The 22,806-nt window shown below is 48.8% G+C and overlaps 1 protein-coding gene across 1 annotated transcript in view; it reads right to left on the bottom strand.

Annotated features, from left to right (window-relative positions):
* Positions 1–2,256: 2,256 nt before the first annotated feature.
* Positions 2,257–22,806, bottom strand: part of LOC149372348 (uncharacterized) — a 43,330-nt gene continuing 22,780 nt past the window's right edge. The window contains exons 9-13 of the mRNA XM_089566810.1: positions 11,985–12,092; positions 10,683–10,898; positions 9,221–9,385; positions 6,392–6,644; positions 2,257–4,240 (exon numbers count right to left, since the gene is read on the bottom strand). Coding sequence (XP_089422936.1) covers positions 3,009–4,240; positions 6,392–6,644; positions 9,221–9,385; positions 10,683–10,898; positions 11,985–12,092 — 1,974 coding nt within the window. The 3' untranslated portion in view covers positions 2,257–3,008. The remainder of the gene's footprint in view (positions 4,241–6,391; positions 6,645–9,220; positions 9,386–10,682; positions 10,899–11,984; positions 12,093–22,806) is intronic.

The raw sequence follows: 22,806 nt of genomic DNA, 5'->3' as shown, positions 1-22,806 counted from the left end.
AATCTCGCCTGTCACGGTCCAGTCTTGGACGCCAAACGCTCTGCAAACTCGATCCCTGAATGGCTAGCGGCATCCCTGGTTTGTGCAGCACGGAACGTTTTTAGTGATGTCGATTTGTATGAACTCATTTCTATGTACCTCCGCTAGACAGTCTTTGCGATAGCTTCGTAAAAAAAGAATTTATCCGCCCCGCGGGCAAAGGCTGCGGGACCAAGAAAAGGTCATTCTGCTGCCGCATTTAGCAGGCACCGTGTCGAAGCAATTTTCCTTCCTGTCTCCGAGGCGTCAAGTGTGCTTGCCCACGGGAACTGTCGAGCAGCCTGTTCCAGACGTTGTTCGGGCTATTTTCGCGCTGACGCAGGCTGTCCTTAGTATACGTGTCCGCTATCGATGGCAAGGGCGTCGTCATTGTTTATGGAACATAACTTGAGACGCGGCAGTTTGCAGCCAGTGATTGCAAGCAGCCGCTTCGTTTTAACGTGCGTCGTTCATCGAACATTACTTAACGTTCTAAGCTGCGTAATATTTTAAGAGGTGCTGATACTGATGCGATTAATCCGGGGCACAGCAATCAGCGACAGAACTATAGCTACGTGCCGCGCTTCGAGATAGTTCTTTTCTTTGCGTTATTTTGTTCCTCGCGAGAAACAAATTTTAGAAGCAAGCTGCGTAGCCGCCTTCGACTCAAAATTATCCAAAGCAATAAAACAGAGCTGAGAATTTTTCTTGCTTTCTTTTGCAGAAGAACGCTATTGAAACAATTTGAAACAACATTCGGTCACGTTACCCAGCTAGTTGCCAAGTTCAGTTATCCTTTTAATTTGTTTGCGTCTATGTGGGAGAGCCGTATGCTTGTCTTTCACAGTGAGTGGAGAAGAAGGCAGTATACATATATCATGCTATACTTTCGAACAGCGAATATTCATTTCTGATCTCTTATACGAAGAAGTGTGAAGAAGCGGCCGAATATATTTATTATAGAAATAAGATTTTCCACCTGTGCTTTCCGGTCCACAAGTGGATTCGTGAATTTGCTAATGTAGTCCACTTTTTACATATTATCAAGGTGATGCTATAGTGACGCAAGATTTTTACTGAAAAAGAAAAGGTTTCGAAGGTGAGAAACGAGAGTAATCAAATGCACGGTAATACGATTTTCATTTCAATAAAAACGAGAGCTCAGTTTTTCAAAACTATCTGAGAAAACTGCCATATAGGTTCAAGTGAGAGTTATATTCTGCGAAGTTGTCTAGACTTAGAAGTTGTCGGATAATACAGACTACGAGAGTTAAATAGCTAAGATAATAAGTATGCGGTAGTGTGCATTTAGTAGGGGTTCTAAGGTATTGCATAGCAGGTTACCAGTATCCCTCAAGGAAAAATTATACAATGGCTGGATCTTGCTATAACTCAACTACGGGATGGAAGTAAGCAGTCAAACGAAAACGCTTGAATTTAAATTGATCGCAGTGCAGTGCGCTATGGAAAAGAAACTGACAGGAAGAGAGCAGAATGAGTCAGGGAACAAACGCGGGTTAATAATATCAAGAGCAAAAAATGTGGGCAGGGCATGTAATTCGAAAACAAGATAACCGATGGTCCCTTGGGCTGACGGAATGATTTCTGAGAGAAGGCAAGCTCAGATGGAGGCGGCAGAAAGTTAGGTGGGCGGGTGAGATTATGAAGTTTGCGGGGATAAGCTGGCCGCAGCTGGCACTGGGCAGGGTTAATTGGAGGGATATGGGAGAGGCCTTTGCCCTGCAGTGGAAGTAGTTAAGCTGCTGCTGAAGATGATATTCTGCAAATGAGCTTAGTTGCTCTCTTGCCGCACACCCTTAATTTTATGGACTGATTGATCATGCAGCATACTCTTGATTGATTGACTGATTGATCATGCAGCATACTCTTGATTTATTGACTGATTGATCATGCAGCATACTCTTGATCGATCGATTGATTGATTGATTGATTGATTGATTGATTGATTGATTGATTGATTGATTGATTGATTGATTGATTGATTGATTGATTGATTGATTGATTGATTGATTGATTGATTGATTGATTGATTGATCGATCGATCGATCGATCGATCGATCGATCGACCGACCGACCGACCGACCGACCGACCGACCGACCGACCAACAGACCGACAGACCGCCCGATCGACCTTCTCGCGACCTTATCTTAGCCGCACGGAAAGCACGGCGGAGCAGATGTTTCCGGTGCGAGGGACCAGAAGTAATCAACAAGGGGAGCAAGTGCACGCAAAATTTTATTTGGCACATTTTTATCCTGTTCAACAGGCTTGCCTCTTGAAGCAAACATCGGACCCTTACTTCACAAGAACGAAGATAGGGACCCGCATTAAGATGCATGCGGGATTGCGCCGACTAGTTGATACGAAATTAGCTCACAGAAGCGGTAAACAGGGCTATTCATGCACGCGGCCTTACTATTCAAGGAGAGATTTAACTTAATTATGGTCACAGCAAGTGACGCCTCAACTACATTGATAGGGATGTTAGTAGAAAAAATAATATTAGGACGCTTTTGAAAGGCTGCATTGTCAGTCTTCAAAAGTCACTGCTTAAAACTGAACTTTTGGTTCGCCACTCGCAGAAAAGAGCTGCACATAACGATAATTAGGCAGTTTAAGAGACTGGCACTTTTTAAGTAGATAGTGCATGCAAACACAGTCTATACGCGAAACAGTGTCCGTTTCCTTCCTTGTGTCCTTTCTTTCCTTGGGCATGCCTCCTTCAGCTGTGGAAGCACTTTGATGGGTGTTTTTTTTGTTCTTATCACTTCGGGTAGATGTCGCAACAGTAGCCTGCAGCGGTGAGGTCGATGGTCTGCCTCTAAGACGAAGCTGACGCTGTGGACCAGTTCCAGCTGGTCCGATGCTTCTTTTTCTCGTCCGTTGAGCAAACAGTAAAGGCAGGCAGCGTCTTCTCAAGGAACACGTCACTGACAGTACCAGCTGCCAGTTGCTCACAGAAGCTCCCTCAAAACGGACTCATTCCCGTCCTCGAACCACGCCACCGTGAGCCTGTTGTTTGCTGGTTGTCCACGGACGTCTTCGGTCTGGTGAGGCGCTGCCCAACCGACCGGTCGCGATAGGGCTGCAGAGGCACGCGACGTTCCAGAAAAGCGGTTGTTGAGGATCCATTGTTGAAAGATGGAGGCGTGATTAGGTGCTGGGGCGGCCCGAACGACGAGTAATTGGCGCTTCCGTTGGGCGTTGGAAGTGGTCCCGACCTCGCTGTCCAGGCAGACGTGGCCCTCATGAAAGGCTTGTCCGACGGGGACACCCTGGGACTCCTCTTTAGCACAGTGCTTCCAGGCATCGTCGGAATTGAACTGCGTGGCCATCCTTCTCTTCTCGTGGGTGTCGTGATGGAAGACCGGGTGTCTGGAATAGCCGGCGGCGTCGTTGGCAACGGAGGAGGTGAATGCAACGTTGTCGGTGTTGCTGGTGGCGGTGTTGCGCGGGGAGGTGGTGTAACCTGAGGCGGTGGTGTCGCCCTGGGAGGTGGTGTTATCTGAGGAGGTGAAGTTATCCGAGGAGGTGGTGTCATCCGTGGAGGTGGTGTCACTCTTGGGGGCGGTGATGACAAGCTGTTTCTTTGAGTTAGACTTGGGTCAGGAATAGAACTGCCGTGAGTCGTTGTCGATGTAGTCGGAAAGCCCATCAGGTGGGGAGCCCTTGGCGATGGCAAAGCGCTTCTTCTAGTAGGGCTATTGTTGTGTACAAAACTAATTTGGGCTGTGGGCGCGGAAGGGATTGTCACTGGAACAGGGGGAAATGCCGGAGTCGATGACGGTGGTGTGATCCTTCGAGGAGGGCTGGTCGTCCGGCGTGATGAACTGACGTGAGGTGCCGGCTCATGTAGATTAAGCGGTGCAGTGCTTAGAGAAATTGCGGGCGGTGGAACTGGCAGCACGGCGGGCTTGGTTTGCTCATTACGTTGTGAAAGACCCTTCGGCAACTCAGTCGACGGCGTTGTAGAGGAGGCGAAGCTTGTGGCCGCGGAAGAAGTAAGTTTTGGCAGGGGGCGCCTTGGGACGTACGACGTCACGTCTGCTGCGGACGACGAGATGCCGGCAGGATCCCGTGACAGGGTCGGCGGAGGTGCGTGTTCTATTTCTCGCGAGGGCACTCGTTCTCGCGACGTCGAGTCCTCCGAGAAGTCTGCAGCCCAGCGACGTCTGGCTTCGCGACGCGATGCTCGACGTCCTGCAAGAATGGAGGATCATGCGGTAGCTATTACAATTACTTACTGCCGAGGGTAACGCCATCAGGAGTTACAGCTTAGGTTTGGTTAAAAGACAGCAGTTTTTCCAGCCTATATGCTGCTACTGTACGAGGAATCTGCGGGAAGTCAAGATATATCGCATGCCAGCCGCTAAAAAAAAAAAAAAAAAGGTGAGCCTGCAAACCTTAGACGAAAATAAAGAAGTAGAGAAGGCTAAAAAAATTCACACACAATCATACGATGTGATATGACCAATCTGCCTTAGCGGTATTGGCTGTACACTTCGCTTTTACATTGATCGCCTTCTCTTTGCGTCCTTGAATTTAATTTTGCCGTCGCTTAGCAGTCCCTCTGCTTTGTGGGCTTTTGGTAGTTTGAGGCTTGTGGGTGGGCGAGGCCTTTTTATCGGCAGGCTCTCTGGAGGAGGAACATTCCAGCCCCGATCCCGAAAGAGACTACCCTGCCAACGAATAACAAAAAATGAAAACCCTCCAAATTTCGAAGCGACGACAACGTGATGGAAAATAGTAATGCGCAGTGCGCAGTGAATAGAGGCTAAATGCTCCCTCTAGGATATACCATTTCTGCAAGGTAATTGTCTATACAACCATCGCTTCTTTTCTTTCTTTTTAATAGGGTCAAACAAAAATCCTGAAGCGACTGAAAAATTTGGACCTCATTCAAACTGGCCGTCACAGAATAAGCCTCATCGGTGCCGCCACTCCGAGGCAACTTGCGACGACAAACGACGCATTCATCATGCCCCCTTTTCATGGCTTCACCTAAGAAACGGGCTCCATATACAAATATAGGGTTTTTCTAAACAGAGGTCATGCAGGCCATGCAATCATCACGCTGCCTTGTACGCAATAGTTCAAAAGGTCTTTACTGCAGAACTTAACCGTGGCTGCTGCATTGCTATGTGTACATGTCACCCCTTACTGAAAAGAGATTCCCCCCAACCGTAACTGCAGGTTTCCGCTCAAGCAATCACGTCTTCCGCCCGACCTATATGGGGACAATGGCCAATCAAGAGAGGAGCACTGGTCTCACACAGACACGTCACAGTAGCGACAAAATGCGGCTAGTTCATTGAAATATAGTTCATTTATTAGTGCTGCATGATGATAATACCAGGGGTCAAGGAAACATGGATGGTACCATTCAAGGCAGTTTGCTTGGTACCAGAGCTACCATGTCGCTACCCGCCTACCCACACGCACACGCACATGGCGTAAAGTGCTTAAAAATTGAAGCGACTACAGTCATCGTTGACCGAGTGCTCTTAAGCAACTTATGTTACGAGACGCGTGTTGAGATTGACAGCTGCTGCTAACGCACGAATCAAGGACTTGAGTTCATAGTGTGACAGCATTGCATGTAATGCCGTCAACAAAGGTTTGCAGGGTGCGGATTCAGGAAAAAAAATTATTACTGCGTTGTATTGCCACTCAGTCAACTGCTATTTTTTCAGAGCATGGAGAACGAATGTTCCTTTGTGTCTCAATGCTTTTTATTGACATGTTTTGCACATGTTTTGCTCGACCGACAGAAATATATTTTTTTTCCGCGAGTTTGTATGCGCAGACTTTTGTCCGTACAGAACAGTAACGTCAGACACGGAGCCAGCACGGAGACACGGAGCCAGCAATATTTGCACAGTCAGCAAATGCTCAGTATGGTGGCATTCGGCAGCTCCTGCGCATGCAAAAGGATGAAATATAAAGCCAAACATTAACGAGCTAAAACAAATCTCTTCAAAAGCCACGAACTTGTCAACTGCTCTCTATAAGAAAAAAAAAAAAAACTTCAGTGCTCAATTAACTCGGTCGAAAACCCCTCCGTTCAAACCTATGAGTTCAAGATCCGGACAGGATTATATCGCGCTTTACTGCAATTAAGTAGCAATTGAGAGGGCAGCCGTCCAGTGCTTTCCGCAGCTTTTTACTTGGTTGAGTGTTTTAGGCTTAAGTTGCAGATTATTTTGAGAGTGCCCTCTCTTCAGACCACATGGCCCATCTATAAGTAACGTTCTCACAGACGAGCGGCTGGGTGGCATTCGTCACCCCCTTTTCCAAAAAGGATTCTTCTACTACCGTCCATGCTAGGTTTGCGACCAGCGCAGCACTGACCGAGCGAGTCTTCGCGGTCCGAGCCGTGGCGCTGCAGGAAGTCGAGGAGCTGGTCGTCGCTGGCCATCTCCGAGGACGAGGGCCGACTGCGGCGGAAGCTGCGCCTCAGGCTGTTGGACGGGCTGGCGTCGGGCGAGCTGGCGCTGGTCGTGGCGCCCCTTTCGTCCGTCACCCGCATCCGCACCAGGTCGGCGGGGCCCCGGGGCTGCGCTGCGCCTCCGTCGGGCTCCGCCATGGAGCGCCTGCGGTTCTCCTGCGGCACAGAACAGATAGAGGGGCCGATAATGCCACGCTGGCGTCAAGAGCGCTCGACGCTTTCCTAAGCACCCTCTCTCGCCAATGCCCTTTGCACGAGGTCTCAATAAAATAACACATGCGAGAGGTGCGCTGTCGAGACAAAAACTGGCGGCAATTTAGCATTGTGTCAGCGTGCACTCTAAACATCAATAGTTCTGTATGGGAGCAAAAAGGGTGTAAACTGCACACTCTTTTATAAAAGGGTGTGCGCTTGAGGACAGCTTACTCACTTTTTACTCCTTTCTTTTAGAAAGTTTTCGAGGAAACGGAGTTGGCGATAAGCAAAAACCATGACCTGCAGGTCCCAGAGGAGCGCTGCAGCCCTCTCTTTCTTTCAGTCGCGTGTAACTCAAGGAGTAAAAGGAGACTCCCGAGCCAATAACGTGACATGTGACCGACGGGCCCATTTCCATGCACCCGCTTCATGCTGCACTGCGCGCTCGTAAATGGCTTGTTTGACTTCGCTGATGGAGAAGGGACAGCGGGGCAAATAATAGAAAGCTTTCATATTTGCCATCCGAGCCACTGCGGGCTCCGACTGAGCTTGACGTGGCGTCCGCTATGCGCTCGTGTGTGTTTTATCTCTCCTTCGTGCGGGTATGTTTGTCGGCGCGCTATTCTATGTGACCGCTAGATCATTCGACATTCTGAAGGCATTCTGCGTGTGCTTTTGATCTATACATTTCTGCCTCAGAGACGTCTCTCTGTGCGGCTTTTTTTTTCGCCATGTGTTGCATGCGAAACCCACACCACTTACACTGAGATGAACGTTTGTGGATCGATTGCTTTCCGACTACATTTATGTCGCGCGTAGTACAGAACTCCTAGGAACTTCTTAATTATTTGAGACTGTCAGTTTACGTGCCTTAAAAATTCAATGAAAGACGCTATTAAGCAGCATGTTGTTTACGTCTAGACATTCGTATATTGAAGCGAAAAGTTTCACTAGGCTCGTCAACACCGCGCTTCGCGTGGGCCACCCCTGGGCGCCGCCGCGGCGCGCCCTTCCTCCTCGTCGCCACCCCCTCCCTTCTCCTCCTCGCCACCGGTTTACCCTTCGCCGCTGCCGCGCGGTCTCCGCCGCCGTCCCAAGAGGAGAAGGTTATTTCGCAAGGCGTTGCGAGAACGCGTGAGCTAGAGCTGTGCACGGGCCGCAAATTTCAGCCCGCGCCCGGCCCGAACCCTACACTACTGACGGAGGCCCAGCCCGGCCCGACACTGAAGAAACCTAAGCCCGCCCGGGCCCGGCCCGACCTGCAAAACTGAAATTGAAGTTACGATGAAACAGAAAGAGATAATTTAAGGAAAATCAGTTTATTTCAATGTTTTTAAAATTCTCGGCTCTCATGGTCTAGATGAAAATTAGTGAGTATATGCAAACACGGCGCATGTAGAGAGTTATCACTCCAAGTTATTAGTTTCGAACCTGTAACAGTAGGGCGGCTGGAGCCACGCAGGAGCAATCGCGATCGCGAAGCCCGGCCGGCCCGTCCGAGACAAATATACCGTGGCCCGAGCCCGGCCCGGGCCCGGGTGAATAGACTTCCGCAAGGCCCGAGCCCGGCCCGCGGGCCGGGCTGGGTACGGGCTTTCGGGCCGGCCCGAGCCCGTGCACAGCTCTAGCGTGAGCAGCGGCGGCGGTCATAAAAGAGGCCGCGCGCCACGGCGCGCACTCCATCGCCACTTCTCCTACTCGTCGCCAATTTACCCCTTGCCGCTGCTGCGCGGTCTCCGCCGCCGTCCCAGGAGAAGGCTCTTTCGCAAGGCGTTGCGATAACGCACGCGTGAGCGGCGGCGGCGGCCGTAGAAGAGGCGCAGACATTCGCCATGGAAGGAAGAAAAGAAGACCCAGAAGTGGTAGCGAGAGAGTTGGCTCAAAATCTACACCGCTATCGTGGTGCTCCCAGTGCATTGTGCTCGAACTGCAGCCATGACGTCAAACAAAGCATAACTGCAGCTTTTCGCTTGTATATCCAGGCTTAACCAGAGCTAAGCCACTGCCAATTTTTTTTTCACCGGGTTGTTAAACACTGTACTCAACGCTACGTTGCTTCATAAATCACGCGTTAGTTTAAATCGACAAGAATCGGAACCAAGAAGTGCACTTTCTTTTGTTATTTTGCTGCTTTCTGGTTCTTTTCGTAAAAAAAAGAAACATTTTGAATAACAAGAACAACCAATTAGGCTTGGTGATTTTAAAATACTTCGTTAAAAGGACCCCACATTAGGCTACGTCAAGGGGGGGGGGGGGGCAAGGGAAGGCGGTTGCTCCCCCCCCCCCTTCCTCCCCCTGGATAACCTACCGCCACCCCCATCCCATTTTTGTTTCCATAGCTCGCTGCGTTGTTTAAGCTCAACCCTTTTCGTTAGCCTCCACGTTTCTGCCCCATAAGTGAGTACCGGTAAGATAATGGGGCGCATATTCGATTGAATTCGATCAGATTAGATTAGGTCAGAGTCAGGTATTGCTTGACCGAAGAGCAGAGAAGATAACTGGCGCAATAGTTCATTCAGTCGCCGTCCAGAGCGTACCTGGTCGGCGGCCCTGAATCCCCGCCAGAAGTTGGCGATGACGCCGCAGCACTCCTCGAGCTGGAATCCGGCCGGGTCCTCGCAGAAGAAGGCGGCCAGGTCGGCGCGGGCCTGCTCCAGGCTGCGCAGGCCCCGCCGCAGACGCTCCAGCTCCCGCTGGGCCACCTGCGACGTGCGTCCGCGTCTCAGCCACTCTAGAGAGATCGCTGCCACCTCGACGTCATTTATTCACGCGGAAGCATTAGACGGCTCAGCGACTCGAAAACCCGGAGTCGCCCAAGAAGCTGCGGCGTTATGAAACTCGCGATTGGTCGAAACGGTGTGACGTCATCAGAGGCGGGAAAATACGAAATGTCAGTCGGTACTAGTACTTACAACTGCACCAACTACAAGTTAATACAATTAGAATTAAAATAGAACTGGAATATGTTTAATGTGGAATTGGAATTCACAGAGAATTTGAATACGATTGCAATGCTTTCGCATTACTCTCACGTACGTTCCTCAGTAGTAGTAGTAGTAGTGGTTATTTATTGGTACATTTAATATGGAAGGTAAAAGAATGTTTGCTGCCCCGGCATCTGCTATCGCAGCTGGAAGCACCTGAGCTGGGGCAGCGAAATAAAGGATAGCAGGCAGAGCGTAGAAGTGAAAGAAAAGGGGGTGAGGGGATAGTAGAAAGGACAGGGGGAGGGGTATACAGTCAATAAATCTATTTACATATGTACATGGTAAATATAAACATATATACAGGTCGCACGCGCGTGAAGGTCTGGTTCCTAAGTGCCCCGATATGTTTTTTTTTTCGCTATCTTATTTCGTAGCGTCTTCCAAGTCAGAGAGACAGAGATAGAAAGAGAAAGCTCGTTGAGGAAAAGATTAGGAATTTTTGCTACAGTCTCAAAACTTAAGCAAACGCTAAAGCCGGCGACTAGCCACGGTGCATAAGGGACTAGATTTGATGGGGAGAAAGGTGATAAATAGAAGAAGAGTATACATGAAAACAAAAGGAATGAAAAGATGGGCAAAATATATTGTGTTCATATATTTATTGTGTATATTTGTAAAGTTGCGATACAAAAGGCTTTTAAACGCTGTCAACAAGTCTTGCAGATATAAAAACATGGAGTTCAATGCATGGCATTACTGCGAAGGACAGGGGTGCAAGCGACTTGGTTTAATTCCAATTCGCTTAATTCGAACTTCCGCTTTATTCGAACTCGCCGCTTGCGCTTCGTCAACAAGTGTATCAGCAAATAAAAAGGCCGCCGTTATTTTGAACTGAGCATTATTGGATCAGAGTCTAGGTACGCTTCGAGTTCAAGTTATTTATAGTCAATGAATACACTTCGCTGTCAGTGTCATTTGCGTGCCTCCATGTAGAGAGCTTCTGAAAATTTAATCTGAATCGGGGAAGAGTGAAGCGCAGAGAGCAGCCGCGTCAGTGTGTGGACGCACTCACCTCGAGCAGCGCCTGCGTGCGTGCCAGGAAGGCGTCGTCCCTGGAGGGGCGGGCCGCAGCCCTCGAGGCCTCTGCCTGCAGTCGCGCCAGCCGCTCGGAGAGGGCAGACACGTCGGCGCGCACCTGGTCTCCGGACACGCGGCTCGCCGCTTCCAGCGAGGGCAGGGCCGACTCGTAGCCCTGGCCGCCACCCATGACCTGCGCCCGCTCGGCTTCCTGGAACAAAAGGCGGGTGGTGACGATGCCCTTCCGTGCGGTCGTATCGACAGCGCACGAAATGCTGTGTTTATACGGGAATAATTGCGAGCATATATGAGGGGCTTGTGTGTGTTCGTGACCGAACAGTCGAGACCTACAGGGAGTATGCACTCAAGATAAAGTGGCCGCCAATATGGCGCACAAAGGGCACGGCGAAAGCTTGCGCGTATTCTAATCGGCTTATCGCCTTTTGCCCCGGCCTATACCTCTGAAGCTGTGCGGTGTACGCCAAAATGGCGGCCGTGACGTCACACGCATGCATTCCACACAGGACAGCAAGCGTCCGCATTCAAACACCACCCGTATACCTACTGGAACCATTCTGTTAGTTTTTTTAAGGTATATAAAATTGCTGGCTTCCTGGCTTTCTTCACATCTCGGCCTCGTTGAGCGAGGTCTACTATACGTGAAGCCGTCTCGCCCTCCTTCACTTTTAGAAATAAGTATTAGCTGGGTGTTTTTTTTTTCCTGTTGCGAGATACACGTCTCGCATATTACTTTTCCAATAGTTCTCGTTCCTTTCTTTTTTCCACATTTCTTTTGTCATCAGGCTGGCTTTAATCTCGTTATATACTCACTGGTTCGAACTCCCCTCCCATTTTTCATGTAAAGGCTGACGAAACCCGTGAAGCGAATCTATTGTGAACAGCAACTTCGCGATCAGATGCATACATTTGCTTGCATATGGCGTTGGAAAGTACTTTTGAGGCATTATTCACGTCGCACATACGCGGCTCACTTTTCATGCATGCAGTTTTCTTTTACCTTTCTTTTCCGTCACATCTTAGCTCATCTCTTGCTTTTTTTTTATTCTCGAGGTTGGGCGTGTAGTGTACGTTTAGATGGGCAAACCTGCCCCCAAAATAACAAAACCTAAGTACGGAGACCTTTGCACTTGGGGACCATTCCTTGTTTCTGGCGAACATTTTCTCAGTGCTTCATTTATCGTCATTATCTTGAATCGGGTCCGACTACTGTGCATGCATTATAGGGCGAACTGTAGACGCACTACGATACCGCCAGACTGCCCTTCTTTTCACGTACCTGTGCCACGTAGTGTAGCAGCCCGACGCCCGGACGGTTGGAGCGCAGCTCGGGCACCTTGAGCAGCGACATCACCTGGAAGCCGGCGGCGTTTCCGGCGTAGCCTCCCTGCAGGCGAACGAACAGCAGCCGTGGAGTTGGCGACATTGGCAATAGCACCCAGTCAAATTAGCCCTATGAAGCACGCATAGTAGGCGGACTACAGGGCACTATAATCGAGGCCTTTGTGCATGCTACCCAGTCGGTATAAAATGTCAACAATATGATTCACATACCATAACACATACGCTAATTCCGAGTTTACAAGTGAATTCAACTCATTGAATAAAGCAATGTATGTATCGACGCGTAGGGTCATGCCAATTATCATGTGTTTAATGGGAAAAAAAATAAGTACAAACGTTTCTCAGTCAAAATTAAAGGGGAGCATAATCGTTGATGCGTTCTAATAAGATGCCTTCTCTCGTGTTAAGACAGGGGTACTGAGGGAAAAATTCAAGTAGGCCTGTATTGATATGAGAGGTAGACTACTTGCACTCTTGAAACAAGCTTAAGCTTGATTTTCTCAGCTTTCACTTTTTATGCTGTTGCTGGCATTCGTCTCTTGGCCATTTCTTAACAAATGTCATTATAGAATGATTCTGTTTTTTTTTTTTGCACATCGGTTCTGAGACATTCAAAGGTGTAATAAATCTCGGTGTATAGCTAAGTAATATTTTTTTTAACTGATTGTTATAGAGCAGTTGTTAAAACAGTTAAGCTCGTCGATTTCTAAAAGCTATGCAGCTGCCATTTAAGAGGATACAGTAATAGTACTTTTTTAAAAACCATGTATTTCAGTAATGAGTAATTAGGGCATAGGGGGTGAGGAAGAGATAGATATAGAGCTTCGATGGCCAGTCTACCTCAACCCAGGATCCCGTTGGCCTCCACCGCATCCTCGGCCATCGTCACCAACATGAGCATTGTGCTCGGGTCGGAGTTGGTCAGGAGGGCCTCCCACTGCTTTAGACTAGGACTATTAGACTTAGGTAATGAAGAGCTTTGTTCGTAGCCCCAAGAAACGTGGTGCGTCGTGGCGTAGCCCACGAACTGCACGCACACTTCCAAGTATCTAGTCGGCCACATTTTATGATACATGACACTGCTTGTAAATGTTTCTGTTGGCAATCGTCTTAGCGTGGTGGCCTGCTCTCTACTGAGACTGTTCGCCGGAGCCAAGTACCTCTTGCTCGCTCCCAACAACGCCTTCATTGCCTCCCCTTAAGATTCTGGGGTGCTGAAGGGTTCGACCGGCAAACCCACCCTTAGGTTCGTGAACCCTCGGACAACGGTGTCTACCGTGACATTTTCCTCAGCCCCAGTGTCGGAAATCCAAATGATGATGGTTTAATGTTTGTGTGGTTAGTTCCGTGTCTGTGTTGTTTTTGTTCGGAAGGGATCCTCGCGGCTTTGCGTTCATCTTTCCTTTTCTGTTTGTCCTCGTCGCATCGTGAGAATCCTTCGCTATACAGTAGTTCAGCTCTCGCCGGTTGGCCTCCGTCAGAGCCAGGGCCATGGCGATCTCTTCCGTTGCCTGTTTGGTATTTATGCCTACTGATGCACCAGTATTGTATTTCCTCTGGCGCTCACTACTGGTACCGTCCTCGCGTTTTCCTCCGTTCTGTACATGGACGCGTCCGCATACAGACCCATCTGTTTCTTCTTGCTTCGTGGTTCTTTGTGTGCATGTTCTTGTTCACTGGTTTCACCATGAAAGTGATCCTCGTTTTACTGTCATTGTCTATCTTACCTTCGCCCTCGTCTTTCGCCAGCTATTCCAAATTTACCAGTAGTGCTGTACTAGCGGGTGTTCTCTTCAGTCTTTCCAACTGAAATCTGAGCATGAACTCGCTGTGCTCCTCATTTGTGCGTACGCCCGCATACTCATCAGCTTTTCTAGGTCGAGGCGCAGTTCATTACGCCTGAGGCTTGATTATGCACCTTTCAGACGCATGTTTACATCTCGTTCTTTTCCCCTTTGTTGGGTTCTAGGTACGGCAAGCACGCATGTCATCCTCGGTATGATCAGCGCCAAAGTGATGCACAACGCCTCCCGCTCCTTCACCCCTTTTTTATAGTTCGTAACCCTGCTGACCATCCTGCATATCTGTTTCGTTGAGTGTTCCAGGAGCTGGATCGTAAAGTCCTGCTTGCCTTCCTCTTGCAGCCACGTTTCCAAGATGCGGAGGATGTAAACCTACTCTAAGAAGGAACAAAAAAAAAAAAAACGAGAGCGCAATGCTCCCCTTGCTCGGAGTTTGAGAGCGGGTGCGTGAGCTCATTAATTTTGCAGGATTATGTTGAGCTGCAGTCCGGGTACGTGTCTATAATATATAGCTTTTTCCAGACAAAAATGAGACGCAAACAGAAGGTTGCGGAGCAATGCCAGGCTTTACTGAAGGCTATAAGAAAAGAGAAAAACATTCAAGAGAAGCGCTTGCTGTTGCACGCGCCTGGTTTTTGAAATTCGTTCCGAGCCAGACGGCAGACTTCGTAGCTGCGCGTGGTCAGGGAGTCTTCACTTTGTGTGTTTTCTGCTTTGCCTTTAAAGCTGAAACGTTTTTGACGAAAAGAGCAAGCGAGGGTGCAATTGAGAATACGTTTCAAACATTTATTAATCGATAGATCAATCGATAAGTAAATAACTAATTAGTGAATTGATTAAAACATTTCATGAGACACGCAGTTAGTGGAGGGCTTCTGAATAATTTGAACCGCCTGGGCTTTTCTAACGTGCGCAAAATTCTTGAAACACCCCGGCGTTTCTGCCTTTAGGCTCCATTGAAATGCAGACTGTGAGGCCGATATCGATTCCGCCACCCCGAGTTCAGCCGCAGAACGATAGCTACTGAGTGACTGAGATTGTCTTAGTTGTGCATCCGCAACGGCTTAGCGTATGCAAGGAGCTTGCGGGGACGGTAGCGCGCATGCGCAGAACGCTAGCACGAGTCCTGCGGCTTGCATTTGCAAGCCGGAGCAGTTTGCACTGCGGCCCTTGCGGGGTCTGCGTGGTTAACGTTGACCACATGGCGGCGCCAGGCGCGCCCGCTTCGAGCCGAATACAGCGTCACCCTGCATTCTTCGATGCGATAGATCGCTCTGATTGCTTGATTTCACTTTGATTTTGAGCACTTTCACTCCAATAAGTAATTTTCTCCCTTATTACACGCGCACGCACGCAAACGCGTACTTTCTCTCGCACGCCGGCATTCACGCACCCAGTCTGTTTTTCGCTGCACAAGTGGGAGCCAGCAGAGCTATAAAAAGCTGGAGCTTCTCTCGCCAGCCTTTTCTATTACACACAGGAGCACGCGCACTGGTACGCACACGGTCACGCTTTTGCAACCGGCGCGTTGCTATAGGCGCGAGAACTTTGCTAGATAAAGTACACAGCGTTATGAAAGCGCTCCAGAGAGCGCCTAGAATGTCGATCAATATATGGCGCCGAAAAGCAATCGCCGCGTTTCTACAGCACTTAGCTATAAGAAGAAGTTCTTGCTCAACGAAGACAAAAACTTGGGTAATGCTCCAGCTTCGCTCCACGGATTTACACAGTCTGAGGACGAACGACAGGAGCTCGGAATGCATATGATCTGGTGCAACAAGATGTTCTTATCATAGTCTTGTGCGAATAATGGTGTTTGGTTTCGAAGTGAATTCCAAACGAATAGCGATTTCCTTCGAATAATTTCGAAGCGAGTATTTTGAACACCTTTGACTCACAAATAAGGCCACTTCATGCAAGAATGAGCGCGTTATTTCAAGGAGTCGGTTCCGCTGACGAAAATTCTAACTGCATATAGGGTGTTTCACCTAAGTCTTTACACGGTTTTTAAAAATAGGTTTTTTTTAGTTAGAAGAGCGCTTTTTCGGCATAGCATTGTCAGCGATGTAGTACATCAGAATAGAGCTAAGCGTGCTAACTAGCAGGCTGGGGAACTAATATTAAAAAGTTAACTTTTAACTATTACTGCTAGGCTCCTTAATTACTGAAAGGCTTGTAGCCCATCGTATTTAATATGTGTATCAGTTTTAAGAATTTAGGAAACGTAGTTACCCTCGGCACTGCGGCCTAACAAATTCTCGGTACATCGCTTCAAAATACATGCGCTTTCGACAAGCTTGCAGTGAAAGCAACCTCTCCAGTGCACGTAACTCGTCGAAATAGCTAAAACTTGTTGGGCCACAGCGCATAGGGTAACCACGTTTTCGAAATTCTAAAAGCTGATATAGATACTACTTACGGCTACACGTCTCTCAATAATTAAGGATCCTAACGGTAATAGTTAAAAGGCAACTCTTCAGTATTAGTTAACCAGCCTGTTAGTTAGCACGTCTTAGCTTTATTCTGACGTACTACACCACCGACAGTGCTATGCCGAAAAAAGTGCTCTTCTAACTCAACAAGCCTATATTTAAAAATAGTATAAAGTCTTAGGTGAAACAACTGGTATGCCTGGCTCGCTCGCGCTTGCGGTCGCTTTCCCGCACGAGCGGTAGCGCGAGGGCAAACTTCTGTTTCTTGTAGTAACCGCCAGAGCACGCGTCGCTCTGGGATCCGAAACTACAGAACACCGCTAGTAGTGCGAGCGAAACGCACAGAAGTTGCGCCGTTTTATCGCCTTCTATGGCTGCTTGCCTCCGACATTTAGTCTTGCGTTATTGCGTGGCTGTTGCTTTTAGTTGCGTGCACCGCAATGCCATCCCACAGGGAGTACTGTCTTGCCAAAAGTAACCAGGCTTATGGAGAATCCGTGTCCTCACCTTTAAATACTTCTCCATATTTAGCAAAGCCCTACAAGCGTCCATATCGGAGCAAGAAAGCAAACCATAAGCCTGGTTACGTTTGGCAAAGACGCCGAATCGGGACCACCTGAAGCAAACTTTCCGAAAACGTTATTCAGTTGCGATTAATAGATGTCAAATACCAAACATTCGGATCGAATTGAATATTGAATACTTTACCATTCGGCCGAATAATCGAAATTATCAAATATTCGCACAAGACGAGGTATCTGACTCAATAGAAAGAGCGTCCTCAACGCTCCATGCTTGTGACGAATACAAATCCCTCTATAATAAAAAAAAAAACAAAGAGAGAGAAATGACCGTGGCTGTGCGGTTTTGGAGACAGAAACTGTCTTCGAGCATTATAGAACAAAAGAAAAGTCAACTTGTGAGAAAGCCAGCGTGCTGGGAACAAACGAAGCTGACAGCCGCAAGTAAGGCTCTGCTTTGAAACTCATCAAGCCCACCTCAACGGTAAGCCGGTGGGATTTTGCCTGTCTCGCGCAAAGCCGCGTCTTTGCAGAATCATTCTTGGGATGTATGCTTTTAATATTTCTCTTTTGTGTATCTTGCGCGTTCGTTTCTTCAGTATTCTTGTGTCTTCACGGCACATGAGGTAGATATACGCTCAGAACAAAGTGATTTCCTATGTAGAAAGTGAATTCGAATCGGCTAGGTTAGCTTGAGCATGTAACGGGGCCTATTTGGGCCACCAAAGTAGATTCCGTATATAGGGCGTTCCTTTACTCCTGTAATGTTCCCATTTTTTAATTTCCTTTGTCTCTGAACAAAATACCATTCCGTTGAGAGCTGGCGAAAAAGCGTGACGGAGCCTGTAAGCCGGCAAGATTACGAAACCAGATGCGCCCGTGCAATTATGACCCGATAGGATGAAATAGTGAACGCTATGCAAGCAAATACAACGCAAGGAGACATCTTCAAAACAGAGCTCTTCTTTTTTGCTCTATATCCACAGCAGCGGAAGATAGATGGTTACGAAAGTGTTCTTTCGACACATGTCGAATCACGTATATTGAACGAAATATACGGACCTTTATAACAATGTATATTCGAATCCTGAGGCATTCTTTCACATACAGTCAAGAGGATAACATAGACTTGCGCTGCCTGCTACTTCAGGAAATGAAAAATCTTTCTGTATCTGCCTAGCAGCACGTGTCGGGAAAAGTAAATATATATTTTTTCTTTCTAATGAGCTAAACTTGTTATATCTTAAACCGGAGGGTCACAGCGGTTGCTCAAACATTGCGAAAACTTTCCAGTTGCCACGAAAGCTTGGGACCCCAGTTATGGTTTATGAGGGTTTAACGTCCCAAAGCGACTCAGGCTATGAGGGACGCCACAGTGAAGGGCTCCGGAAATTCCGACCACCACGGGTACTTTGACGTGCACTGACATCGCACAATACACGGACTTCTAGAATTTCGCCTCCATTGAAATTCAACTGCCGCGGCCGGGATCGAACCCGCATCTTTCGGGACAGCAGCCGAGCGCCTTAAGGTGGCGGTTCCACTGCCGCCATCTTGCGAGTAGTTCATATTCTGCCACCAGGCTACGACACTGATCCATCACTGAGAAAGTGTCTACCCGTCTTGCCCCCAGCGATCCGAGACTGGTTTTGGTTGAGATGTTGAGATACGTGTCGGGTCCTTTCTTGACCCGTGCACCTGTGCTGCGTGAGGGTTCTTTTGTTGCTGCGCCTGCCTTCAGAGGATTACAAACGAACCATGGCAAGCCCGGCTGCTAGTCCTCGTCGTGCGTGGGGGGAGGTGTTGGCTGGGGTGGTTCCGCATGCTTCTTTCTCTGCCTGTCCCTTGCCAAAGCCAAAGAGAGTGGGGCGAGCCGGGGCAAAGAGGGTACCGTCTTTGTCCAAACGGCGTCAGAGGTGAGGTGATCCTTGTTCGGGATAAGGATGCCAGCACGGGAACAGAGGACCGTTTCCTTCTCTCTCTTGTTTAGCCTTGGCTAAATAGCCGCAGAAAGCTGTACCGTCGATGTTACTATCTGGAGGGACTCCTTTGAGGGAATGTGCCGTTTCGTTCTTGAGTTTTACGCGACTACAGACTTTCCTGTTTTCAATGTCGTGATATATATTAGTGGGAGCAAAGAAAAAGAAAAAAATAATGCTGCCCAGCCCGCATCGCAAAAGGCACAACGTCGACACAGTGGAAACTTGGGAGAGTTAGTGATAACTGTCGACATAATTGCACAGAGCAAATTAGTAAGTAAGCGAAAAGAGGAAGCGGACGCCAAAAATAAGGAAGGTGTGAAATAAAGAAAATTAATTATGTTTATGTCCCATGTATATATTTCTAGCGTTTTTTTTTTTTTTTCAATGAACCTTATAGTTGAAATCGGTGTCTTTCTTGTGTCCTTCCTTCTGCCCTCGTCTTTTGCGCGTTCAATCACTTCGTCACTGTTGATGCATAGTAATATTAGTAGTAGTCGGAACACTCCTGGTCTAGAGTGTAACCTGCTAACTATAGCGCTGAAAAAAAATATATTTTTTTTACCAAATGATATTGCATCTATGATAAGAAAACTATAACAAAGACAGCTATACAATTTAGTCAACGCTCAGCGTATGCCTGTCCAACCTTATAAACTATGGTTGGTAAAGAAAAAGGCAGAGAGAAGTGGGCAATTGTCAATTTCTGTTTACCCTTGAAATGAATCGACATTGCACAAGAGACGTGAAGTTGCTATTGAGAGGGTTAGCACCGCAGGGTGTCGGAATGTGTTTACCTCAGACGCAAATATTCGTCGTACATGCGGCGGCACCTTGAAACCAATTCCGATCAACTTCGACGGAACTTTGCCAAGGCTCACAAAAATGCAGTATACAGATGCATACCATTCACGAGGCGGACTCGAGACTTTTTTATAGACATTGTACGAAGAAGAACGGGGGGGGCGAGGTGTGCAGGAATGCTGCCAAAAAAAAAAGGGGTCGGCTACAAAGCGATAGTTCTGTAGGCACTTAGGGCGACCCCCTCCCCTCTCTCGTTTGGACCCTCAACTGCGTGCTCTTATTCATTTTAGACGTACGTCTTTCTTGTATCCAGTTTGCATCATTAGGTTGCTTATTCCCTCCAGAATTTTCCATCGCGTGTTGAAATGTATATCTTTCTAACCTTGCGTCGATTTGCCTCGATTTGGTTGGGTCAAAGATTGAAAAAGTGCGCCCGCGTATGTGTGTGTGTATGCATGCGTGTCCACGCGCGCGTACCTGGAAACTAGGAACAGCTGCTATTTTCACACCGTCTATTGTCAGGAAACTATAGCCTCGTTTACATGAACCCGACTTCGGCGGGTCGAGCCAGGAGATCGAGTTGAGCAAGGTCAGCCCAACTTGACTGCATGTTTACATGAACTCGATTTTAGCGAGTCGCGACCGGTTCAACAGCAGCGGCACCAAGCGTCGAACGGCGCAGCGGGAAAGGGCAGTGGCAGCCGGGAAGATTGCGGCATGCACGGCTGCCTCGCAGGCGCTACGGCGCAAGCGAATGACAGGTTCGCATTTATCACCCCTCCTTCCACTAACCCTACTCAGACCGGTTTACGTGCTGTCTGCTGTAGGGGTGGAGTGAGTCAACCCACCCCCTGCAGCGGAGTTGACTGGACTCGCTCCCTCGACTCCCGGACCCGACTCGTTAACATGAACCCAGTAACCGGTTTTCACCTCAAATCCTCCACTCAACCCGTCATGTAAACACCGCTTATAACGTGCTTGTAATCATTTTCCGAGAATTCCTTTTCCTGCGGCACTAGTCTACCCCGCCTGCAGGAGGGGCGCGCAGCAAGGGGAGGGGGCGGTCCTTTGTGCCAGTTTCCGAAAAGGGGACTTCTCAGCACTATAGTCGGTTACAACAAAAGAACGAAGCGGCACACGCAACTCAGACGGAGCTCTCCAGCCAATCACGTCGATTTGTGTGGCTGTGCATGCAGCCAAGTCTGCGAAAGAGAACGAAGGAGTCGGCGCTTTGTCCCCGTGTCGCCGACGGTGGATGTCCTTTGTTAGGGATAAGGCTAAAAGAATAATAACGCAAAAATAAAGGAAGAGATTTTGCTGCCCCGGCATCCGCCATCGTCTCTAGGAGCACCTGAGCAGGAGCAGGGGAAAAGACAGGGAGAAAGGCGAAGGTACTAGTAGGTGTGGTGCCCCCGTTAATTGTCTCAGCTGCACTGGCCACTAAAGGGGGAGGGGGGGGGGGGAGAGGGCTGGGCTGCTCACCTTTCGCATAGATCCGCGCGAGAGCGTCTTTTTCGCAAAAGCGCTGAATGCTACAGGTGGGGTCATATTCGGCAACAGACGGTCGTGGCAGCTTCAGTCTCCACTGCTGTCGCGGCGCACCTGTGGTGACCGAACAGAAAACTGTTCGGTCGACGCGCTTGGCTGGGCGGTCTCCTTTGATGGGCATGTGCTGCTTCGTTCTTGAGTTGTACCCGACTTATATGCCACATGGATTCATTTCAGCGGTGGAACATGGTGCCCTCTGAACCACGGCATTCGTTTGAAAGAAGTGCGAGTCTAGTTCAGGAAAACTGCACCTGCTCCATGGTTAGTGCTGAAATAGTGCAGCTGCAGCCGCCATGGAAGCAGATGATGGTTTGCGGGTTGTGATAAACGGCGGAGACTCAAGTAACTTTCACTCGTCGACAAGCTAGAACGCTGCTCGAGTTCTCCAAAGAAACGGATCGAGGCTGGTTCATGGCAACATGTTATTGTGATGTGCGGTTTGCACATTTCTTCATGAGATACGAGAGGTTGGCTGCCGCTGATGTAGGCTGTAAACAGCTGGCTCCAATTCATTGGCATCGCAAAGGCTAGCGACGACTAGGCCTGCACTCGACCATCCGTTTTGGAAGCAGACAGTGCCAAACTGCGCTCAAAGTGCCGGAACTAGCGGTTGTTGTGACGCAAGGTAGCAGATCCCACCGCTGCCACCAGTTGTTGCGTCACGAGGTAGCGTGGCCAGTTGTGGCGTCTCCAAGGGGGCTCGTCCGGAATGAAGGAACTGTCTGAACTTCAGATGGTTAGAGATTACAAAAACAAGCAGATTTAATGACAAGAAACTGAGACACTTATTTACATAAATTTACAAAAAGAAGAGTTCATAGCGTCGAGCGTCTGGATGAGCCTGATATCCAAGGCTCAGAGCCACTGGATGAACCTATTACCCAAGGTTCAGAGCCACACTGGATGAACCTATTACCGAAGGTCCAGAGCGTTCGTGCCCACTTTGGTCGCAGGTTATATAGCCCAAGACTCCGCCCCTGCACCAGGCGACATTCCATCGCGACACAAAAGATCGGCACCAGCACCGCCATCGAAGACCTGTTGAGCCTCCTCACTAGGCGGTAACTCATCGTGGCACAAAAGATCGGCACCACACGTCACTGCCAACTAAGACACCTGCTTAGAGCCCGCACATGGGAACTGGCGAGTCCGCATTCCTAAGTCCGCAGTCCGCATTCCTATAGCATTGTGTCGTGTTGACGTCACAGCCGCAGCTGCGCAGGCTTCCTCTGATTCGTTCCGGGTATTTTTTTTCAAGACGAGGGACACCCTTTCTTCTCCTGTCGTCGGTTGCTTCTCGAAGGGGAGGTCGTTTTCGCCGAGCCGAGTGTGGGAAGAGCCTCATTGGCCACTTCCCAGAAAGTCGCCCTTTTCTGTGAGGTCATCGAGGGGTCAAGTTGAAGTCAAACGACCCGTCAAAATTGCCGCTACGTTGAATCTCCCTCCGTTTCATCTCGGGTCTCAAGATGGGTCGTAACAGCTACCTCCCCCGCCAGACGAGTCTCGGCGAGTAGCAGTCATCGCTGCTGCACGAAGAGACGACTTGCAGAAGCATGCCAGAAGCCCTCTGCCGCTCGTAACGTGGTCTTCTATTACGCCGGCCAAATTCTTTGAGGCGTCTCTGAAACTTCAACCACATGCGCAAGCAAGCACTCAGCTTCCGAGCTTCCC

The sequence above is a fragment of the Amblyomma mixtum genome, chromosome 1, assembly GCF_055824585.1.
Source record: "Amblyomma mixtum isolate Tamu chromosome 1, ASM5582458v1, whole genome shotgun sequence".
In the NCBI taxonomy this organism is placed as follows: domain Eukaryota; kingdom Metazoa; phylum Arthropoda; class Arachnida; order Ixodida; family Ixodidae; genus Amblyomma; species Amblyomma mixtum.
Note: the sequence above shows the minus strand (reverse complement) of the source record. Positions and strands in the feature narration are given on the sequence as shown.